Genomic DNA, 16,627 nt, shown 5'->3' on the forward strand with positions numbered 1-16,627 from the left:
ATGCAATTCTTTCTCATGTCATCAAATGCTGTATTATTTTAATACTTATTATATTGCTCGTTTTTATCATTTATAAATAAGCAAAGCCGAAATTTTAAATTTTTGTCTCCTCGTATAGTTTTGAAAATGTGCTGGAATGCATATCTCAGGTTGAATCACTAAATTCCCATTAATTGACAGATGAAATTAAATGTCACTTGAGTTCTTTACTTGTTGGTTAGATTATAAATTCATCTTCGGGTTGCCGGTTGTCCGGTTTACTTTGAGGGTGTTACAACACCATTCTTAGAATAAAAATAACCTATCTGTTTATTACGATGGTGTTGTTCTTAGAATAAAAATAACCTGTCTGTTTATTACTTACAGTATCTATGCAAAGGCCTGCAATTCTCTATAGCTTGGAATATAATATGTGAAAATGGTGCATAACTTCAACTACAAGCCATATGTAAGTCTAAGGCGCTCTTCCAGGTAGTCCAATGCTTTTATGGGTGGGAATCTGCATGTAACCATGAAAACGTATCATCTCTGTCACTGATCATAAAACATATATGAAATTCTTTTTTCTTCGATCTTTTTTTTTTTAATTTTAAATATCGACGTTTAACGCATATTTGGACATAATTACTGTTAGGGTATACACAGATTTCAGTCAGGATGTGCTTATAAATACTGAATGAGCTGAATTGATCAATGTTCTATTTGATAGGTTGTTTTAACCATAATTGAGTCATAAACATCAAAAGTACCCGTCGAATCAATACCTTCGAGGGCAATCCTCACTGCAACAGCTTTCCAAACATTCCACGTTACAATCTTTGCTAGGATTTAAGAAGAATGCCACCTGAAATGTTTGCACACATAATTAAAGAGGAAGGCCTCTCTCAACTGAAGAGCGACAGAATTAACACTGTGCAATGCCTGATGATAGCATTCAAAAAAATGTTCCTAACATAATTGAACTTTCCGAAAGAGAAATGGCATAATTATGCTTAAACTGGAAAAGGGGTAAATCGTTACGGAGTAGCGTTCTTGTCAGGGTGGGAGCACTCTATGCAGTGTTGACCTGCAAATGCATGGCACAAAAGTACAGGAGATACAAAGAAGCTGACATTATTGTAAAACCCTCCAAGAGAAGCATTGAAAGCTATTTTAAGATATGAAACAACTAGATTACCTAAACAAACAATTGGTCCACCTCTCCATCATGTCGCCAATGTTAACAATGAATGCCCTACAGGTTCACATTCAAGATTCAGTACTTTTGCTCAAGTGATGATAACTACAATTTGCCACCACCAATACTCACCCACTCTTGCTTGGCACATCCTCCCAAACCTGCGGTTGCTCGGATTTCTCCCGACAAATCTGCTTTCACCAAGGTGAAAAAAATATTTGCTGGAAAATCGAAATACATAATCTAAGGTTGGCGCATTATTAACAAGCAACACACCTGAAGTCCCGGTACACCATTAGTGACCAAAAGAATTGAGCATTCCAAAATCTGAATGAGCAGACGCACCATATATTTCCTCATTGGAAGAATCCACCTCCCCTAACATAAAAATTAAGAGGCATGTTGTTATATTCTTAAGGTTTCATGATTCTGAACTGTCTATATTGTTGGGATTTTGCAGCAACAAAAACAGAGAACAAAGCAGCAAGAAGCTTGATATAATTTACTTGCTCACAAACGTGCAGCAAGGAATGAAAAACTGATTTTCATTACCATTAACAAAGCAAAACATGACTTTTATAGACAATCTTCTCTATCAAACACAACTACTCAGCCTAGTAAGTTAGTAGTTGTGATACATTGCTTGTACACTAAAACAAACCAACTAAACAAGTCATTCAGCTACCTAAACACATCAAGCTGTCATCAAGTTTGTTCATTTTCAACCAACCATAGTTACAATGTAACTAAACAAGGAACTTGCTATTGCAGCAAGCATAGGAGCTGCAGCATGCATACAAGCTGCAAGCTCTTCAACAAAATCATCACAGCAGCATGGTTTTGCCACTTTTCAACATATATACAAGTGTAATGCCAAAGATTAAGAAATGCCAAGCAGGGGTACCATACCTGGATAATGTAATAAACCAAGAGATGCCAATGGTTCATTAAAGGCACCCACTTTTTCAAAAAAATCTTCATCTAATTTCAGGGACAGGGCAATTAAGGAGAGCAATTTAGTCCCAGCAGACCTGAGGAAGCAAATCGATCACCATTGTAAACCCATAAATAAGGGTATAACTACCAATATGTGAATACTAAAAAATAAATAACAAACTCTCTAACCTCGAAATATATGGATTTATTTATTTATTCATTCTGTAAACCATAAATACCAATATGTAAACTAGCAACAGGTACTCACAGTAGTTGTTGATAATAAGTTTAAATTGTGCTTCTCCAAGATGGCAAATCCTCTGCAATTTCCAAGCCAAAAGACCATCTGACATTCTAACTCAATTAAATTTCTTATGTAAAGCAACTGTTATATAAGATACTCATACATGCCTTCTAAAGGCCATTGATTGAGGTCACCAGCTAGTTGACTAACATAGAAGCCTTCTTTAGAGTCACCTGTTTTCCATGCAGTTAAAAGTGATCAATCTGACCTAAAATCACCCTTTTACATTAAACCAGAAACATAACGAAAATACATAAACTACCTTTGGTACTTAGAGTAGTATCAAGTTTTCCAGCAAAAAGTGGCGAATAACCGTTGTAATTCTTTATGATCACCTTCATCTTCTCTTCAATTGGAAGTGAAAAAAACTTGCTAATCTGTTCAAACACTTTGTTAACCAATTCTTCATCGACCCCATGATTCACAAGGTAAAAGAAACCGTGGTCGATGCATGCCTGTTGAAATAACTCATATGAGTTTAAAAGCAGATTGTATTGCACTGGAACTACCTAAAATTTGAATAATGACAATGCAAAAGACAAAAGAAGAAATCAGAGGATAACCTGACGGATCGAGTTGGCGGTGGAGAAGCGATCTGGGGATGACAAGTCAACGATGGGAAGTTGAAGAGCGTCGCACATTTTTTTTGTGGGGGTTTCTGCTGCAACTTGCTTTGCTTTGAAAAAGTATTAACGTGTTTACATCAACCTACCTTAAAAAAACCAAGTTTACATATTTTAAATTGATGTTGGTCAGAAAGAAAGAAAACGACAATATATTGTTGTTCTGTTTCTTCCATTGTCCACTTTCATCTTCTGTTTATTACATTACAGTATCTTTGCAAAGTCCTGCACTTCTCTGTAGCTGCGAAAGTATTGATTGCAATTTCTTTAGCAGAAATAATAAGCTTGGAATGATGCATAACTTCAACTACAAGCCATATCCATGCATTTAAGAAAGAAAATGTGTTAACTTTGTCACTCATGATGAACATATGTGCAATTCCACACATATTTAGACATAAGTATTGGAATATAACCAACCAAAGACCCTCCAACTCCAAATACATGAAAAAACTATAGAAATTCATACCCTCTTTTAGATTTCAATTTAGGATGTGCTGATAAATACTAAATATTTTAAATTGATGTTTCTCACAGTCATAGCATTTTTTGATAATAAGTCTCCATTGCGCTTCTCCAAGATGGCAGTTCTGCAATTTCCAAGCCAAAATAACAACTTAGTATAAGTTAATTAAAATTTCTTAAGATGCTCATAAATACCTTCTAAAGGCCATTGAATGAGGTCATCCGTTAGTGGACCAATATAGAAACTTTCTTTAGGGTAACTTGTTTTCCAAGCAGTCATAAGTGATCAATCTCACCTTAAATCATCTTTAAACTAACTCTGCTGAAATGGGTTCATTGGAAAATCTAGGATAATCCCACTAGTATCTCGAATCAAATTCGTTGATATAATCATTTCACAGGCACCTTTAGAAAAAGCACAAACGTGAATTATAGTAGATTAACTCCTTGGACAAGCCACACAAATGTAAGAAGAGGATCAATTCGTCTATTTCCATGTTCTAGTTTCAAGATTTCTTTTAGTTACAACTCATAATACAACTGAACCGTCAGCTCAACACTTTACCCTCCACGACACCAAGATTCTTAGAATCAGATCCCCTTTTACTATTCATACGTAACTCAACTCAAATTGCAATGAACTTGATACCAAAAAGTACACATAAAACAAGCATACTAGATACTACATGTTTTCTGGTTCTGTTTCTACTATTTTTCAATGTCATCTGTCTGCTGATTACATTACAGTATCTTTGCAGAGGTCTGCATTTATCTGTAGCTGCAAAAGTACAGATTACAATGTTTGCAATTTATTAGCAGAAAGGAACTTGGAATATAATCTGTAAAAATTGATGCATAACTTCAACTACAAGCCATATGTAAGCCTAACACGCTCTTCCAGGTAGTCTATGGCTTTTATGGGTGGGAATCTGCATGTAAGAATGAAAACGTGTTACCTATCTCTCTGATGACAAACATATATGAAATTCATGATGCTCCAATTTGAAAATACCGGTTGAATCAGTACCTTGGTGGACAAGACTCGGTGCAACAGCTTTCCAAACATTCCACAATACAGTCTTTGCTAGGATTTGTAAAGAATGCAACCTAGAACATTTACATAATAGTTATAAAACTTTCCATAAAAATGGAAGAGTGAGAGAATGAGCAATGTGCCATGTGCAATAACTGGTGATAACATTTCAATCTTTCGGCCCCATGAACAGATGACACAAGAAATGACACTACAAGTAAACAAGAAAGGGTGAATCGTTACAGAGTAGCGGTCTTGTCTAGGTTGAAGCACTCTATGCAGTGTCGACCTGATGCATCATTACACAAAATTAGAGGAGATACAAAGAAACTAACATTACTGTTTTTCAAACCCTCTAAGAGAAGCATCAAAAGCTATACATAAGATGCAGACAACTGGATTACCTAAACAAACCATTGGTCCACCCCTCCATCATGTCACCGATGTTAACAATGAATGCCCTACAGGTTCAGAATCAAAGTTCAGAGGCTAGTTTGGCAAAGTTAACAAATATGTTGCTTCTCTTTTCGTTTTTCTTCTGGATAGGATTGAAAGGTAGGAACGAGTACCTTAAACCAGTACTTTTGTCTAGTGATTACTTGAACAATCTACCATCATTAAGACTCACCCACTCATGCTTGGTACATCCTCCCAAACTCGTGGTTGCTTGGATTTCTCCCTGCAAATCTGCTTTCAGAAAGATGAAACAGATGTTGGGCCGAAATATGAAATTTGAGGTTTGTGTACAATTAACAAGGAACACACCTGAAGCCCTGGAACACCATCTGTGACCAGAAGAGTGACCATTCCATAATCTGAATGAGCAGAAGCACCAAATATTTCTTCACTTGAAGAGTTCAAGTCTCCTAACATCAAAATCAAGAGGCGTATTGTTATATTCTTAAGGTTTTATAGCTCTGAACTTCAATATACAAGTACAATGCCAAAGATCCAAGTAGTTCTACCATACCTGGATAATGTAATAAACGAATAAATGCCAATGGTTCAATAAGGGCACCCACTTTTTCAAAGAAATCTTCTTCTAATTTTAGGGACAGGGCTATTAAAGAAAGTAATTTCGTCACAGAAGACCTGAGGAAGCAAATTTAGCAACTTTTAAAACCTGGCAGAAGTAGAATCTCATAGTATGAATTTCCAAGCAAGATAGAGTTGAATTCAAAACTTAAAAAGTAAGTTTTGAGCTGGGATGACAAGGGAATATATGAAAAGGTTAATTATATTTATCAAATTATAGAAGAAGCTCTTTGCTAAAAATAAAGCCTAAAGAGACCAAAGATGTATGAAATCATCTGTAAACCATGAATACCAATATGTGAACTAACACCAGGGACTCACAGCAGCTTTTGGTGATAAGTCTCCATTGTGCATCTCCACGATGGCAGATCTTCTGAAATTTCCAAGCCAAAAGATCTTAGTAAAAATCAATTAAATTTCTTATATGAAGAAACTATTTATACAAGATAAAGTGCAAGTAAAGAAGGAATCTGGAAATTGACAACTACTGCAAGTTGTTGTTTATAAGATATACATACCTTCTAAAGGCCATTGATTGAGGTCATCAGTTAGTGGACCGATATAGAAACTTTCTTTAGAGTCACCTGTTTTTGAAGCAGTCAAAACTGATCAATCTCACCTTAAATCACCTTTTACATTGAACTAGAAAGAAATTAAGAAAGCAAAGAAACTTTGCTGAAAAGAGTTCATTCGTAAATCTAGAATAGCCCCACTACTTTCTTGAATCAAACTCGTTGACATAATCATTAATAGGCAGCTAGCATCAAAAAAATGTTAAGCAGTAAAGGGGGAACAAAAGGGAAAGGTTAATTGATTGAAATAAAGAAACAACCTCTGGTAGTTAAAGTAGTATCAAGCTTTTCAGCATGAAGTGCCGTATAACCTCTGTGATTCTTTGTCACCAACTTCATCTTCTCTTCAATGGGGAGTGAAAAGAAGTTACTACTCTGCTCAAAAACTTTGCTAATCAATTCTTCATCAACCCCATGATTTACAAGGTAAAAGAAACCGTGGTCAACGCATCGCTATTGAAAAACTCATATGAGTTGAAAAGCAGATTGTTTTGCTGGGAACTGCCTAAAATTTGAATATTTGCAACGCAAAGGGCTAAAGAAGAAATCAAAGGATAACCTGACGGATCAAGTTGGCGATTGAGAAGCGATCTGGGGATGACAAGTCAATGATGGGAAATTGAAGAGCGTCAGGCATATTTTTTTTTTTTACTCCTTTTCTGCTGCGACTTACTTTGCTCTGCCTCTTATCAATATCATCAAAATAAATACTTCGCTGGATAATTTAATCTTCTTTTTGTCTTCGGGTATAATTAGATAAATCAAATCGGGATACTGTTTTTAACCTCCCACTTTTGTATTAAAGAATGCTTTTAAAACACTAGTCTGCAAAACCCTCCTCCAATACAATTTATTTTTTAGGGTGTATACTTTAGGATACTCAACACTAGGCTGGTTGCAGCAGAATTGAACGAGCAAAGGGTCTAGGCAAAGGTTTATAAAATTAATCCTCAATGATAAGCGAACCATGCTATCAGATAGGAGTTGGCTACGCAATGTACAAAACTGTAAACTCGACCGACAAACCTATCACTATTTCTCCAGTTCAATGCTAAAGGACTATCTTAATGAAACTGTTGGATTTTGGAACAATTTATCCGGAGGAAGTATGAAACTCAGTCTAAAACTTGAGCAACAACGTAATAAATCCGGATAAAGAATTAAGGAAGATTGAGCTTTAAAAGGCTCGATATTTGTAAGATAAACAAACAAAATTTTACTTAGTGAAAGAAAGCAAAAATTGAGAGAGTATTTTTCTTGAATGATTTCTATTGAAATTCATTAATTAAAAAGATGGCATAATGCCAATACATATACCAGTCATAAGCTGGTCAGCTTTGACAAGTTTCACTTACTATTTTTAGCTTCATTGCAACTTGCAAATCAGAACTTGCACAATTAGGTAAGCTGATCTATCAATCTTATCAGCACCGAATGCATTAAATACATTATCTACTTAGTTCTAATTTAACTAAGTTACAACATATTACTTAAAGTAATAAAATGAAACTGAAATTGAACAGTAGCATCAATTTTAGTAGCTGCATGTACTTTATTCGAAAATACTACAGCAAGCGTACGTGTTGCATCATGCTTACATGTTGTATGTACTTCATCCGGAGATATTGCAGCAGTTTGATCTTCCAACTTAATCTTCAACACTTCATCCGCATGACTTGTGTTGCATGGTCTGCTCCTTGGTTGCTTTATTTGCTGCATGCAGGCCAACTTCAACATTCCTCCTTGGTTTGCATGCTACATAGTTCTGACTAAACCCTTTACAACCAGCTTTGCTTTGAATTTGTTCAAGCTACCATCAGCATTTTGCTTGGCTCGAAACACCCATTTCATTCCAATGACTTTTTTGTTGAGTGGTCTTTCAACTAGTTGCCGGGTCTGATTCTCCTCAATCATACTGATTTCATCAGCCATTTCTTGTTTCCAGCCTTGATGAGCTTCAGCCTCTTCAAAGCTGTTTGGTTCAACAATAGCCACTTGGGCTCTTTCATAAATCTCAGCCAATGGTCTTGTGCCCCTGACTGGTTCATCATTAATGTCCATTTCAGGACCATTTTGATCAGCTTCAGTCTTATCTGTCACCAAATCTTCACAGTTAGTTTACGGTTCATTTTATCCTGGCCCACTTGACTTCTCATCGAATACAACATCTCTGCTCACAGAGACCTTGTTTATTGAAGGATTATGTATCCTATAACCCTTCTTGATACTACTGTAGCCCACCAGAATACCAGGTTGAGCTTTCTTAGCAAGCTTGTCTCTTTTTGTTGCTGGAACATGAGCATAACATACACATCCAAAGACTCTTAGGTGAGCCAGTGATGGTTTGAACCCGAACCAGGCCTTGAATGGAGTTTTCTGAGCCAAAGCCTTAGTTGGGAACTTGTTTTGGAGGTAAACAGCAGTGTTAACTACTTCTACCCAAAATGACTTAGGCAAATTTCTTTCAAACATTAGGCACCTGGCCATATCCATCAAGCTTCTGTTCTTTCTTTCACTTACACCATTTTGTTAAAGTGTATAAGTGTTGGTGAGCAAGTGTTTGATGCCTGCTTTATCACAAAATATATGTAACTCGGATGAAGTATACTCAGTCCCATTATCAGACCTCAATGTCTTCAACTTGCAACCTGTTTCAGTCTCTGCTGCAGCTTTAAACTTCAAAAATACTGAGGCCACTTCTGATTTCTGTTTCAAAAAATAAATCCAGCAATATCTCGAGTAATCATCAATGAATAAGATGAAATACCTGCTGCCATTCAAAGATTGAGCCTTTATTGGACCACACATATCAGTGTGTACAAGTTGCAGTCTTTCAGAAACTCTCCAGGCTTTGTTTGTAGGAAATGGTAGTCTAGCTTGTTTTCCTAGTTGACATACTTCACAAAATTCTTCTTTTTCAACTAAGTTAGTGAAGTTTTCAACCAAATCTCCTTTGGTTAGCTGAGTCATTAAGTTGTAGTTGACATGGCCAGGTCTTTTGTGCCACAGATTGGATTCATCTTGAACAGCTATGTAGGCACTGTCTGAGCTCTTATTCCAGTCCACAACAAAGCTCTTGTCAGCAATGGTCACTGTCATGAGCTTGGATCCATTTGGATCACTGATTAGGCACTCCTTGCCTTTGAACACCACAGAGTAGCCCTTTTCTAGCTACTGAACTATACTGAGCAGGTTTCTATCTATTTCAGGCACCAAAAGTACATTTGAAACAAGTTTGGTACCTGTAGGAGTGTCAATCAACACATCTTTTTTGCCTTCAGCTTTGATGAAGTGTCCATTTCCAACATTCACCCTTGTTTTGAAGCTTCTGTCAATTGACTTAAAAATATCAGCATCAGGGGTCATATGGTTTGTGCAACCATAGTCTATCAGCCATCCTTTTGTTGCTTTTCTTTTGGTAGATGAGCAAGAGACAGTAAAGACTCGTTCTTCTTGATCACTTTCTTTTTCTGCTACTCGAGTTTCAGCTCTTAGCTGTTGAGGTTGATTTGGCCTCTATTTGCCTTTGTTTTTGCAAACTTTGTTTGCATGGCCCATCTTTTTGCAGATTTTACACTGCACATCAGGCTTAAACCAACATACTTCACCCCGATGATTTAGCCTTTTGCAGTGTGGGCAAGGTGGATATTTTCTTGCACCATCTGTTCTAGGCTTATCTTTCCAGGTTTTCTTCCCCTTGTAAGTAGAGGACTTTGTGGTTGGTTTGCTTTTGGCTTGGAAGGCACCTTCTTAATGCTCTTCCAGTCTGTTGGCTCTCCTTTGCTTTTGAGCATAAAGAGTATTGATCAGCTCTATCAATGAAATGCTGGTCAGGTCCCTCGAGTCTTCAAGAGATGAGATCTTTGCCTCATACCTTTCAGGCAAGGTTGAGATCACCTTCTCCACAATTCTTGCTTCACTAAACTGTTCTCCAAGTAGCCTTATGCTATTTACTACAGCTATGCTTCTGTCTGAGTATTGCTTCACTATTTCTTCCTCCTTCATCTTCAAGTTTTCAAAGTCCCTTCTTAAATTCAGTAGTTGTTGTTGCCTTGTTCTTTTAGTCCCTTGGAACTCCTCCTTCAGCTTATCCCAGGCCTGCTTTGGTGACTCACAAGCCATAATTCTTGTGAAAATCACATCAGACACACTGTTCTGGATACAAGTCATAGCTTTATGCCTCTTGTTCTTTCATCAGCATGCTGCCTGATCTGAGCCACTGTTGGATTGGCTCTGAGTGGTTCTGGTTCAACATCTGAGTTGACCACCTCCCATAGGTCAAATGCCTGTAGGTAGGTCTTCATTTTTACTACCCAAATGCGGTAGCCCTCACCATTGAAAACTGGTGGTGCCGCTGGTGAGAAGCCTGATGAAGCCATGGTTCTAAGGATTGAAAATGACAGGTCCACTAATAATAGGGCTCTAGATACCAATTGTTTGGATTTTGGAACAATTTATTAGGAGAAAGTATGAAGCTCAGTCTAAAACTTGAGCAACAATGTAATAAATCCGGATAAAGAATGAAGGAAGATTGAGCTTCAAAAGGCTCGATATTTGTAAGATAAACAAATAGAATTTTACTTGGTGAAAGAAAGCAAAAATTGAGAGACTATTTTTCTTGAATGATTTCTATTGAAATTCATTAATTAAAAAGATGGCATAATGCCAATATATATACCAGTCATAAGCTGGTCAGCTTTGACAGGTTTCACTTACTATTTTTAGCTTCATTGCAACTTGCACAACTTGCACATCACAACTTGCAAATCATAACTTGCACAATTAGGTAAGCTGATCTATCAATCTTATCAGCACCGAATGCATTAAATACATTTTCTACTTAGTTCTAATTTATCTAAGTTACAAAATATTACTTAAAGTAACAAAATGAAACTGAAATTGAACAGTAGCATCAACTTTAGTAGCAGCATGTACTTTATCCAGAAATACTACAGCAAGCATACGTGTTGCATCATGCTTACATATTGTATGTACTTCATCCGGAGATATTGCAGCAACTTGATCTTCCAGCTTGATCTTCAACACTTCATCCGCCTGACTTGTGTTGCATGGTCTGCTCCTTAGTTGCTTTATTTGCTGCACGTAGGCCAACTTCAACAGAAACTAATAACTCAATAATGCACGGTATGCAAACACAAGTTACACAGAACAAGACAGCCAGTAGAAGTTCAAATGAGTGCATTTGACTCAATCCTTGACAACCTTCTCATCCAGCAACAAAGCATTGACAAATCACAGCAAAACAGCAGTTTCATCCATGCATAAATTTGTAACATCTGTTGTTTCTCAGCTAAAGGAAACAACCAAGACAGCGGACTTCAGTATATGTTATAAAAAGTAAAAGCAAATCAAGATGCTCCAAAAAGCAAAAATTAACCCAAAAATAAACGGTAGAAGGTTACAATGACAAACCAAAGAAACCAAGTTATTTTTCGAGGCTACATCGAATAAAGACGTTGAACATCTGATCATCTCCATATTCTTTAAGTTGAAGCCTCTCAACGCATCTTCCCGAAATGAGGTTTGCATCTATGCACTCATCATAAAGGCGAAGGCCAAGTCTATTATTACCACTTTTGCTGAAAGGACATAACAAAGCACGCTAACGCGAATTTGATTCTACTGTACATAACAGTCACAGCTTCTTAAGCCTCTATTTTCGCCTCCATCAATAACTCACTAAAGGTCTTTAGATGCCAAGTGTTGCAAAGCCTCCTGAAATTTATATTACAATCTAAGTACAAATCAATTTCCTATGCTTGCTACCGATAGAGTTTGAAGTACATATTAAAAAACAAATACTAGTCAAAGCTATTAATAAAACCACTTCAGTGCTATAATTCACCATATACTCTTGTCTAACTAAAAAAAAATGCCACTTGTTAGAAATGCGAGACCTTTATGTATCACCATATTATTGATTCTCAATGCCACATTAACATATTTTAACTGTGTTAATTAGGTCCCCAAAAAAAATACTAAGTTGACTTACAGTTAAAAAATTTAGATACCAATTAAATAGAAATTACCAAATTTAAGTAGTTCCGTATATATTAACAAAAAAAAGTAATTATTAAAAATAAAAAATGTAGAGAGACGGAGAGAACGAGCGTTGGTGAAGCAATAGAGAAGAATGGTGCCAAGCCTAGCAGCCAAGCGTTAGTTGACAAAAACTGACAAGTCGATGGTTTGGTTGTGGTCTGTGGGGTTGAAACGCTTATTATTAGACAGGGTTAGGGGTAAGGTCGGTTTGATTTAAATTTTTCGATTTTTTTATTGAATCGTGTAATTCGATTTTTTTATTTTTATTTTCCAAAACTAAAATCAAACTGATGGACATAAAAATCAATTATTATCGAATCGTATTAAATTGATTCGATTCAATTTTTGTGTTGATTTTGGGTTTTGACTTTTGAACTTTATTTAAATAAAATTGTCTTTAAATTTGAATTTTTCAACTTTAATTAGATCAAATTATGTTTGGTTTATATTTTTAGACATTATTTGATAATTTTAATTTCTTTTCAATTATACATAAAATATCAATTAAATAATTTGTAAAATCTATAATTATAAATGTTTATTAAAAATATAACTAAACCTTTAATCACTATCAATCTTTATTGAACAAAATCAAATGTTTAATTATTTGTATTTTATAACTCTTAATGTATAATGAGAGCAAAAACAACTAACTCATAAATGTTAATAATAATAACCAAAATTTTAGAAGTTGTAACAACAATAATAATAGAAAAATAACACAATACATCATAACTAAATATATATATATATATATATATATATATATATATATATATATATATATAGATGAACACTTGAATTCTTAAAAGTTTTAACAATAATAATAAATAAACAATGAATTCTTGAGACACTGACACTAAAATTAGATTTATAGTTTTTTTTATTTAATTAAAAGTTATATTTGAAAGCTGGGTTTTAATGGGCTTATACCTTCAAAAAATATATTGTTATTGTTGTTGTATTTGATATGCAGTGAAATGAATAGAAGATTATATAAATTTGAATCCAACCCAATTGTAGATTTTACTCTATTTCTCTATTTTTTCTCTAGACGGTCAAACAAACGCCCTTGTAAGTTGTGATCTGGTCCGCATTTTATTTCCTTGGTCCTTCAATCCAATCTCAAATTTGCAATTAAAACTACTTAATTTTATTAATTAGTTTGTGACTAGAATGTATTAAGTAAGCAATAATCCTTGCTTTGTTAATGGTCAAAAGGAAAAAGTTGAGTCCGTTGACTTCACCATCAAAAGTTGAGTTAGATTTTAGAAATGGTCAATCATGTTAAAAATATGGGTAAATTATATCTAATTATTATTATTTTTAGTTTCTTAATTATGAACCAATTATTCAACTTTTCTTTTTGGTCACCAACCGTTAATTATTGATAAGAAGGTAACTTGGAAGCTTTTAAAATTGATATAATAACAACTTTATAACTCTTAACATTTATATATTGTGTTAATTTAGCCTTGATTCTAAAAATTTAACCCTCAATATTTACACATTGTGTAATTTAGTCTTTTATAATTTTACTTTTCTCTGTGATATTAAGGTTTAATTTTAAAAGAATAAAAAATATGAAAATTATTATCTTGGATTTTGGATGTTTCCATGTTTTATATAATTACAATCAAATTAGTTGATAATTTTTTTAGCTTTTTAGGTGAAATGGTCACAAAGAAAAGCAAAACCAAATTATATAATATGTAAATATTAAGGACTAAATTTTGTACATTCAAAGTTAAATTTGCTATTATTCCAACTTTAAAAGCTACAACATCATCTTTCCGTTGGCTATTTAATAACTAGTGACAAAAAGAAAAAATTAAATAGTTGGGTAATCATTTTGTAGCTTTTTCATAATCAGTGACCAAAAAAAACTTTATCAATAGTTAGATGACTACTAGTATAGTTTACCCTAAAAATATTAATCATAAATTAAGGTAATTGATTTATGTTTTAAAGATAATATTGTAATTGGCTAATATAATAAAAAAACCCTCAAAGTGCTATACTTTTGTTTAAACAAGTTTTGAATTATTTTTGTAGTTAAATAAACTTTTATCCAATGATTTTTACTCATAAATACTTATATAAAAGTGGAAGATGGATCGAGTAAACCGATGAATGTAATGCATAGATGGATAAGTGTCCAACTGAACCTTTTGAGATATAAACCATTGGCAAATTGAAGGATGAAGAATGCATACCCATGACTCCTTAAAGAAAATGGAAAAATCTTGAACCCAAATATGACTAGATCCCATCCAAAAACTCGTCGCAAGTCAATTGATTTTCCAAGCTTTAAAATTAACACCTTTGATAAATGGAATTTAATAAATTTCACCCATTTGTGTATGTATTAATTGCCCTTGATTTTAATATTAAAGTAAAATTATTTTGAAATTCAAGTTTCATCTTTAACTTATTGTTGGGTAATAGTAATTCTACTCACTTTTAACATCAACATAAAATTTAAAAGAGTAATCAATCATTTCAAAAGAGTGATTAAGTGTGTAAGGTATAAAATCACTTTCAAGATTAAACTATTCCAATTAAAGTCACGTTAGCATAAAATGCAAGTTAGCTTAAAAATTCAAAATATTTTCACTTTAATATTAAAATGAAGGGCATTCTAAGTAAAAAAACTATAGTTTAAAGATTTATTTAATTAAAAAAGCATAAAAACTTGTTTAAATAAAGTATAATAGTTTAAGAGGTTTTTTTTTTTTTGGTAATATATCAGTGTTTGTAGTTCTTTTGCTTTTAAATATAGGTTTTAAAAAGGTTAAAAACAAATGAAACTCGAAGATGCGTTTGTTTTTCGTGAAAATATGGAAGAAAAAAATATAGAGAGAGAAAAATTGAGGTGAGAAAATGGAAGGTCATATGTATTATGTGTAACTTCTTGGACGGGTAAAGTTTGGAATCTCTCTACACTCTAATACCGTGTGGAAAGGCCAAAGACTAACGCATTAACGCGATCATAATCAAGAAAAAAACAGCCTTCGTGTTGAGTTTGTCTGAAGGAAGGACGAAGGATGGAAGTCGGGGTTGGTGATGTTGATAGCTTTTTTAAGTCGGATATTGGGTGCGACTGTAATTTTATTTGATTCAAAAAATTTTAATACATCTAATTATTCATAATTTAGTCCTCATTCCAGATCTACAACTTAAATTATTTTAATAAGAAGAAAGATTCAGATAATTCAATCTTACTTTTTGTACATAGTTCTGATCAAAGTATAGTTACATGTTTACATGTTTATTATGACACAAAAAAAAAATTCTAATATTGTGATTTGGTGAAACATTTTACATTAACTGTTTAAGTTTTGTGATTTCTACCTTTTTATTAAATAATCTCCCCTTCAAATTATGCATTTTGTGTTTCAATGGTGTTTTTTCTAATTTTCAAATGTGCTCTCAAATCACGTTAAATTTATATATAATTATTAAAGAGAACAACATAACTTAATAATATAAAAATATTTAAAATATATTAAAGATGAAATGTCTGATAAGACTAGTAAGAGTAATCGATAGTATTATATAGATTGTAACCTCCTCAACCCAGCCTAGATATTAGATCCGAATTCGGAAGATTATATTGGCCACTGAGATAGCCTAGTACGATCGGAGTTTTTAAAACAATCAATTTAAAACATTTATTTATTTTAGAAGAAAATTTAGTCTATTTTCAAAAAAGTTGACAAGTTATAAAAAACGTTTTAGGTTAACTTTTTAAGTAATCGTGATTACTTTAGGAAAATTTAGTTAATTCTCCTTATTACTCACAATTTTAATTTTAATCTTATAGTGGAAAAGTGATTTTTACTTAGTTTTAATAAAACTATATTTCATGCTTTAATAAAACCATATTTTAAAATTAAGATAAATGTTATGAATGCTAAACAAATCCTAAAACGTTTTTGAAATAAAATAGTACAATTTTGAAATAACATAAATTATAAAAAAAAGCCTAATAATACTTTCATAAAACTAAAACGTTTTTGAGCCATCCGTATGTTGCGTTCACGTCCTAACTTGGTAAGTTATCTGTAAAGATGAAAATAAATGAAGGAATGAGCTATGAAGCTCAGTGCGAGTTCCTTCACAAGGGAATTAGAGCAAAAAATAAACAAGCCATGCATAATATCAACTCATGGAATAAATCACAATCAATTAGCAATACAAAATATCGATAATTCAGATCAACTAATCAACAAAATATTTCAATGTTTGTAGCCATGTAATTTATTATACATGCAATGCAAGTTCAATTTAACAATAAAAATGTCCTACCCCACCGCTACACGCCATAGTAGGAGTTCCCTAGAACTCCTCTACCTTTACACCACATTGCGGATAAACCACTGATCATTAGAGATGAACTACTAATGATAAAATATA

At 33.6% G+C, this 16,627-nt stretch overlaps 1 protein-coding gene and 1 pseudogene across 6 annotated transcripts; both read right to left on the reverse strand.

The window, feature by feature from the left end:
• Positions 1-282: 282 nt before the first annotated feature.
• LOC108467684 (2-oxoglutarate-Fe(II) type oxidoreductase hxnY-like) lies at positions 283-3,103 on the reverse strand (annotated as a pseudogene).
• On the reverse strand, positions 283-7,072 carry LOC108467685 (2-oxoglutarate-Fe(II) type oxidoreductase hxnY-like). Of its 6 annotated transcripts, none has more exons than XM_053018100.1 (21): positions 6,705-7,072; positions 6,406-6,598; positions 6,092-6,157; positions 5,895-5,946; positions 5,509-5,630; positions 5,304-5,404; positions 5,167-5,225; positions 4,943-4,999; positions 4,782-4,827; positions 4,533-4,612; positions 2,981-4,434; positions 2,680-2,872; positions 2,525-2,590; positions 2,382-2,433; positions 2,087-2,208; positions 1,454-1,555; positions 1,310-1,368; positions 1,178-1,234; positions 1,021-1,066; positions 765-844; positions 283-499 (listed from the first exon to the last, which is right to left on the reverse strand). In XM_053018100.1, the coding sequence occupies exons 1-11, from the start codon at positions 6,780-6,782 to the stop codon at positions 4,371-4,373; spliced, it is 918 nt and encodes a 305-aa protein (XP_052874060.1). In that variant the 5' UTR covers positions 6,783-7,072; the 3' UTR covers positions 283-499; positions 765-844; positions 1,021-1,066; positions 1,178-1,234; positions 1,310-1,368; positions 1,454-1,555; positions 2,087-2,208; positions 2,382-2,433; positions 2,525-2,590; positions 2,680-2,872; positions 2,981-4,370. The 6 variants fall into 6 exon arrangements, with proteins under 6 accessions (XP_052874060.1, XP_052874061.1, XP_017623906.2 ...); XM_053018101.1 differs by having other exon boundaries at positions 6,406-6,484; positions 6,705-7,071; XM_017768417.2 differs by having other exon boundaries at positions 6,406-6,520; positions 6,705-7,071.
• Positions 7,073-16,627: the final 9,555 nt, after the last annotated feature.

The sequence above is a fragment of the Gossypium arboreum genome, chromosome 8, assembly GCF_025698485.1.
Source record: "Gossypium arboreum isolate Shixiya-1 chromosome 8, ASM2569848v2, whole genome shotgun sequence".
NCBI classification, from domain to species: domain Eukaryota; kingdom Viridiplantae; phylum Streptophyta; class Magnoliopsida; order Malvales; family Malvaceae; genus Gossypium; species Gossypium arboreum.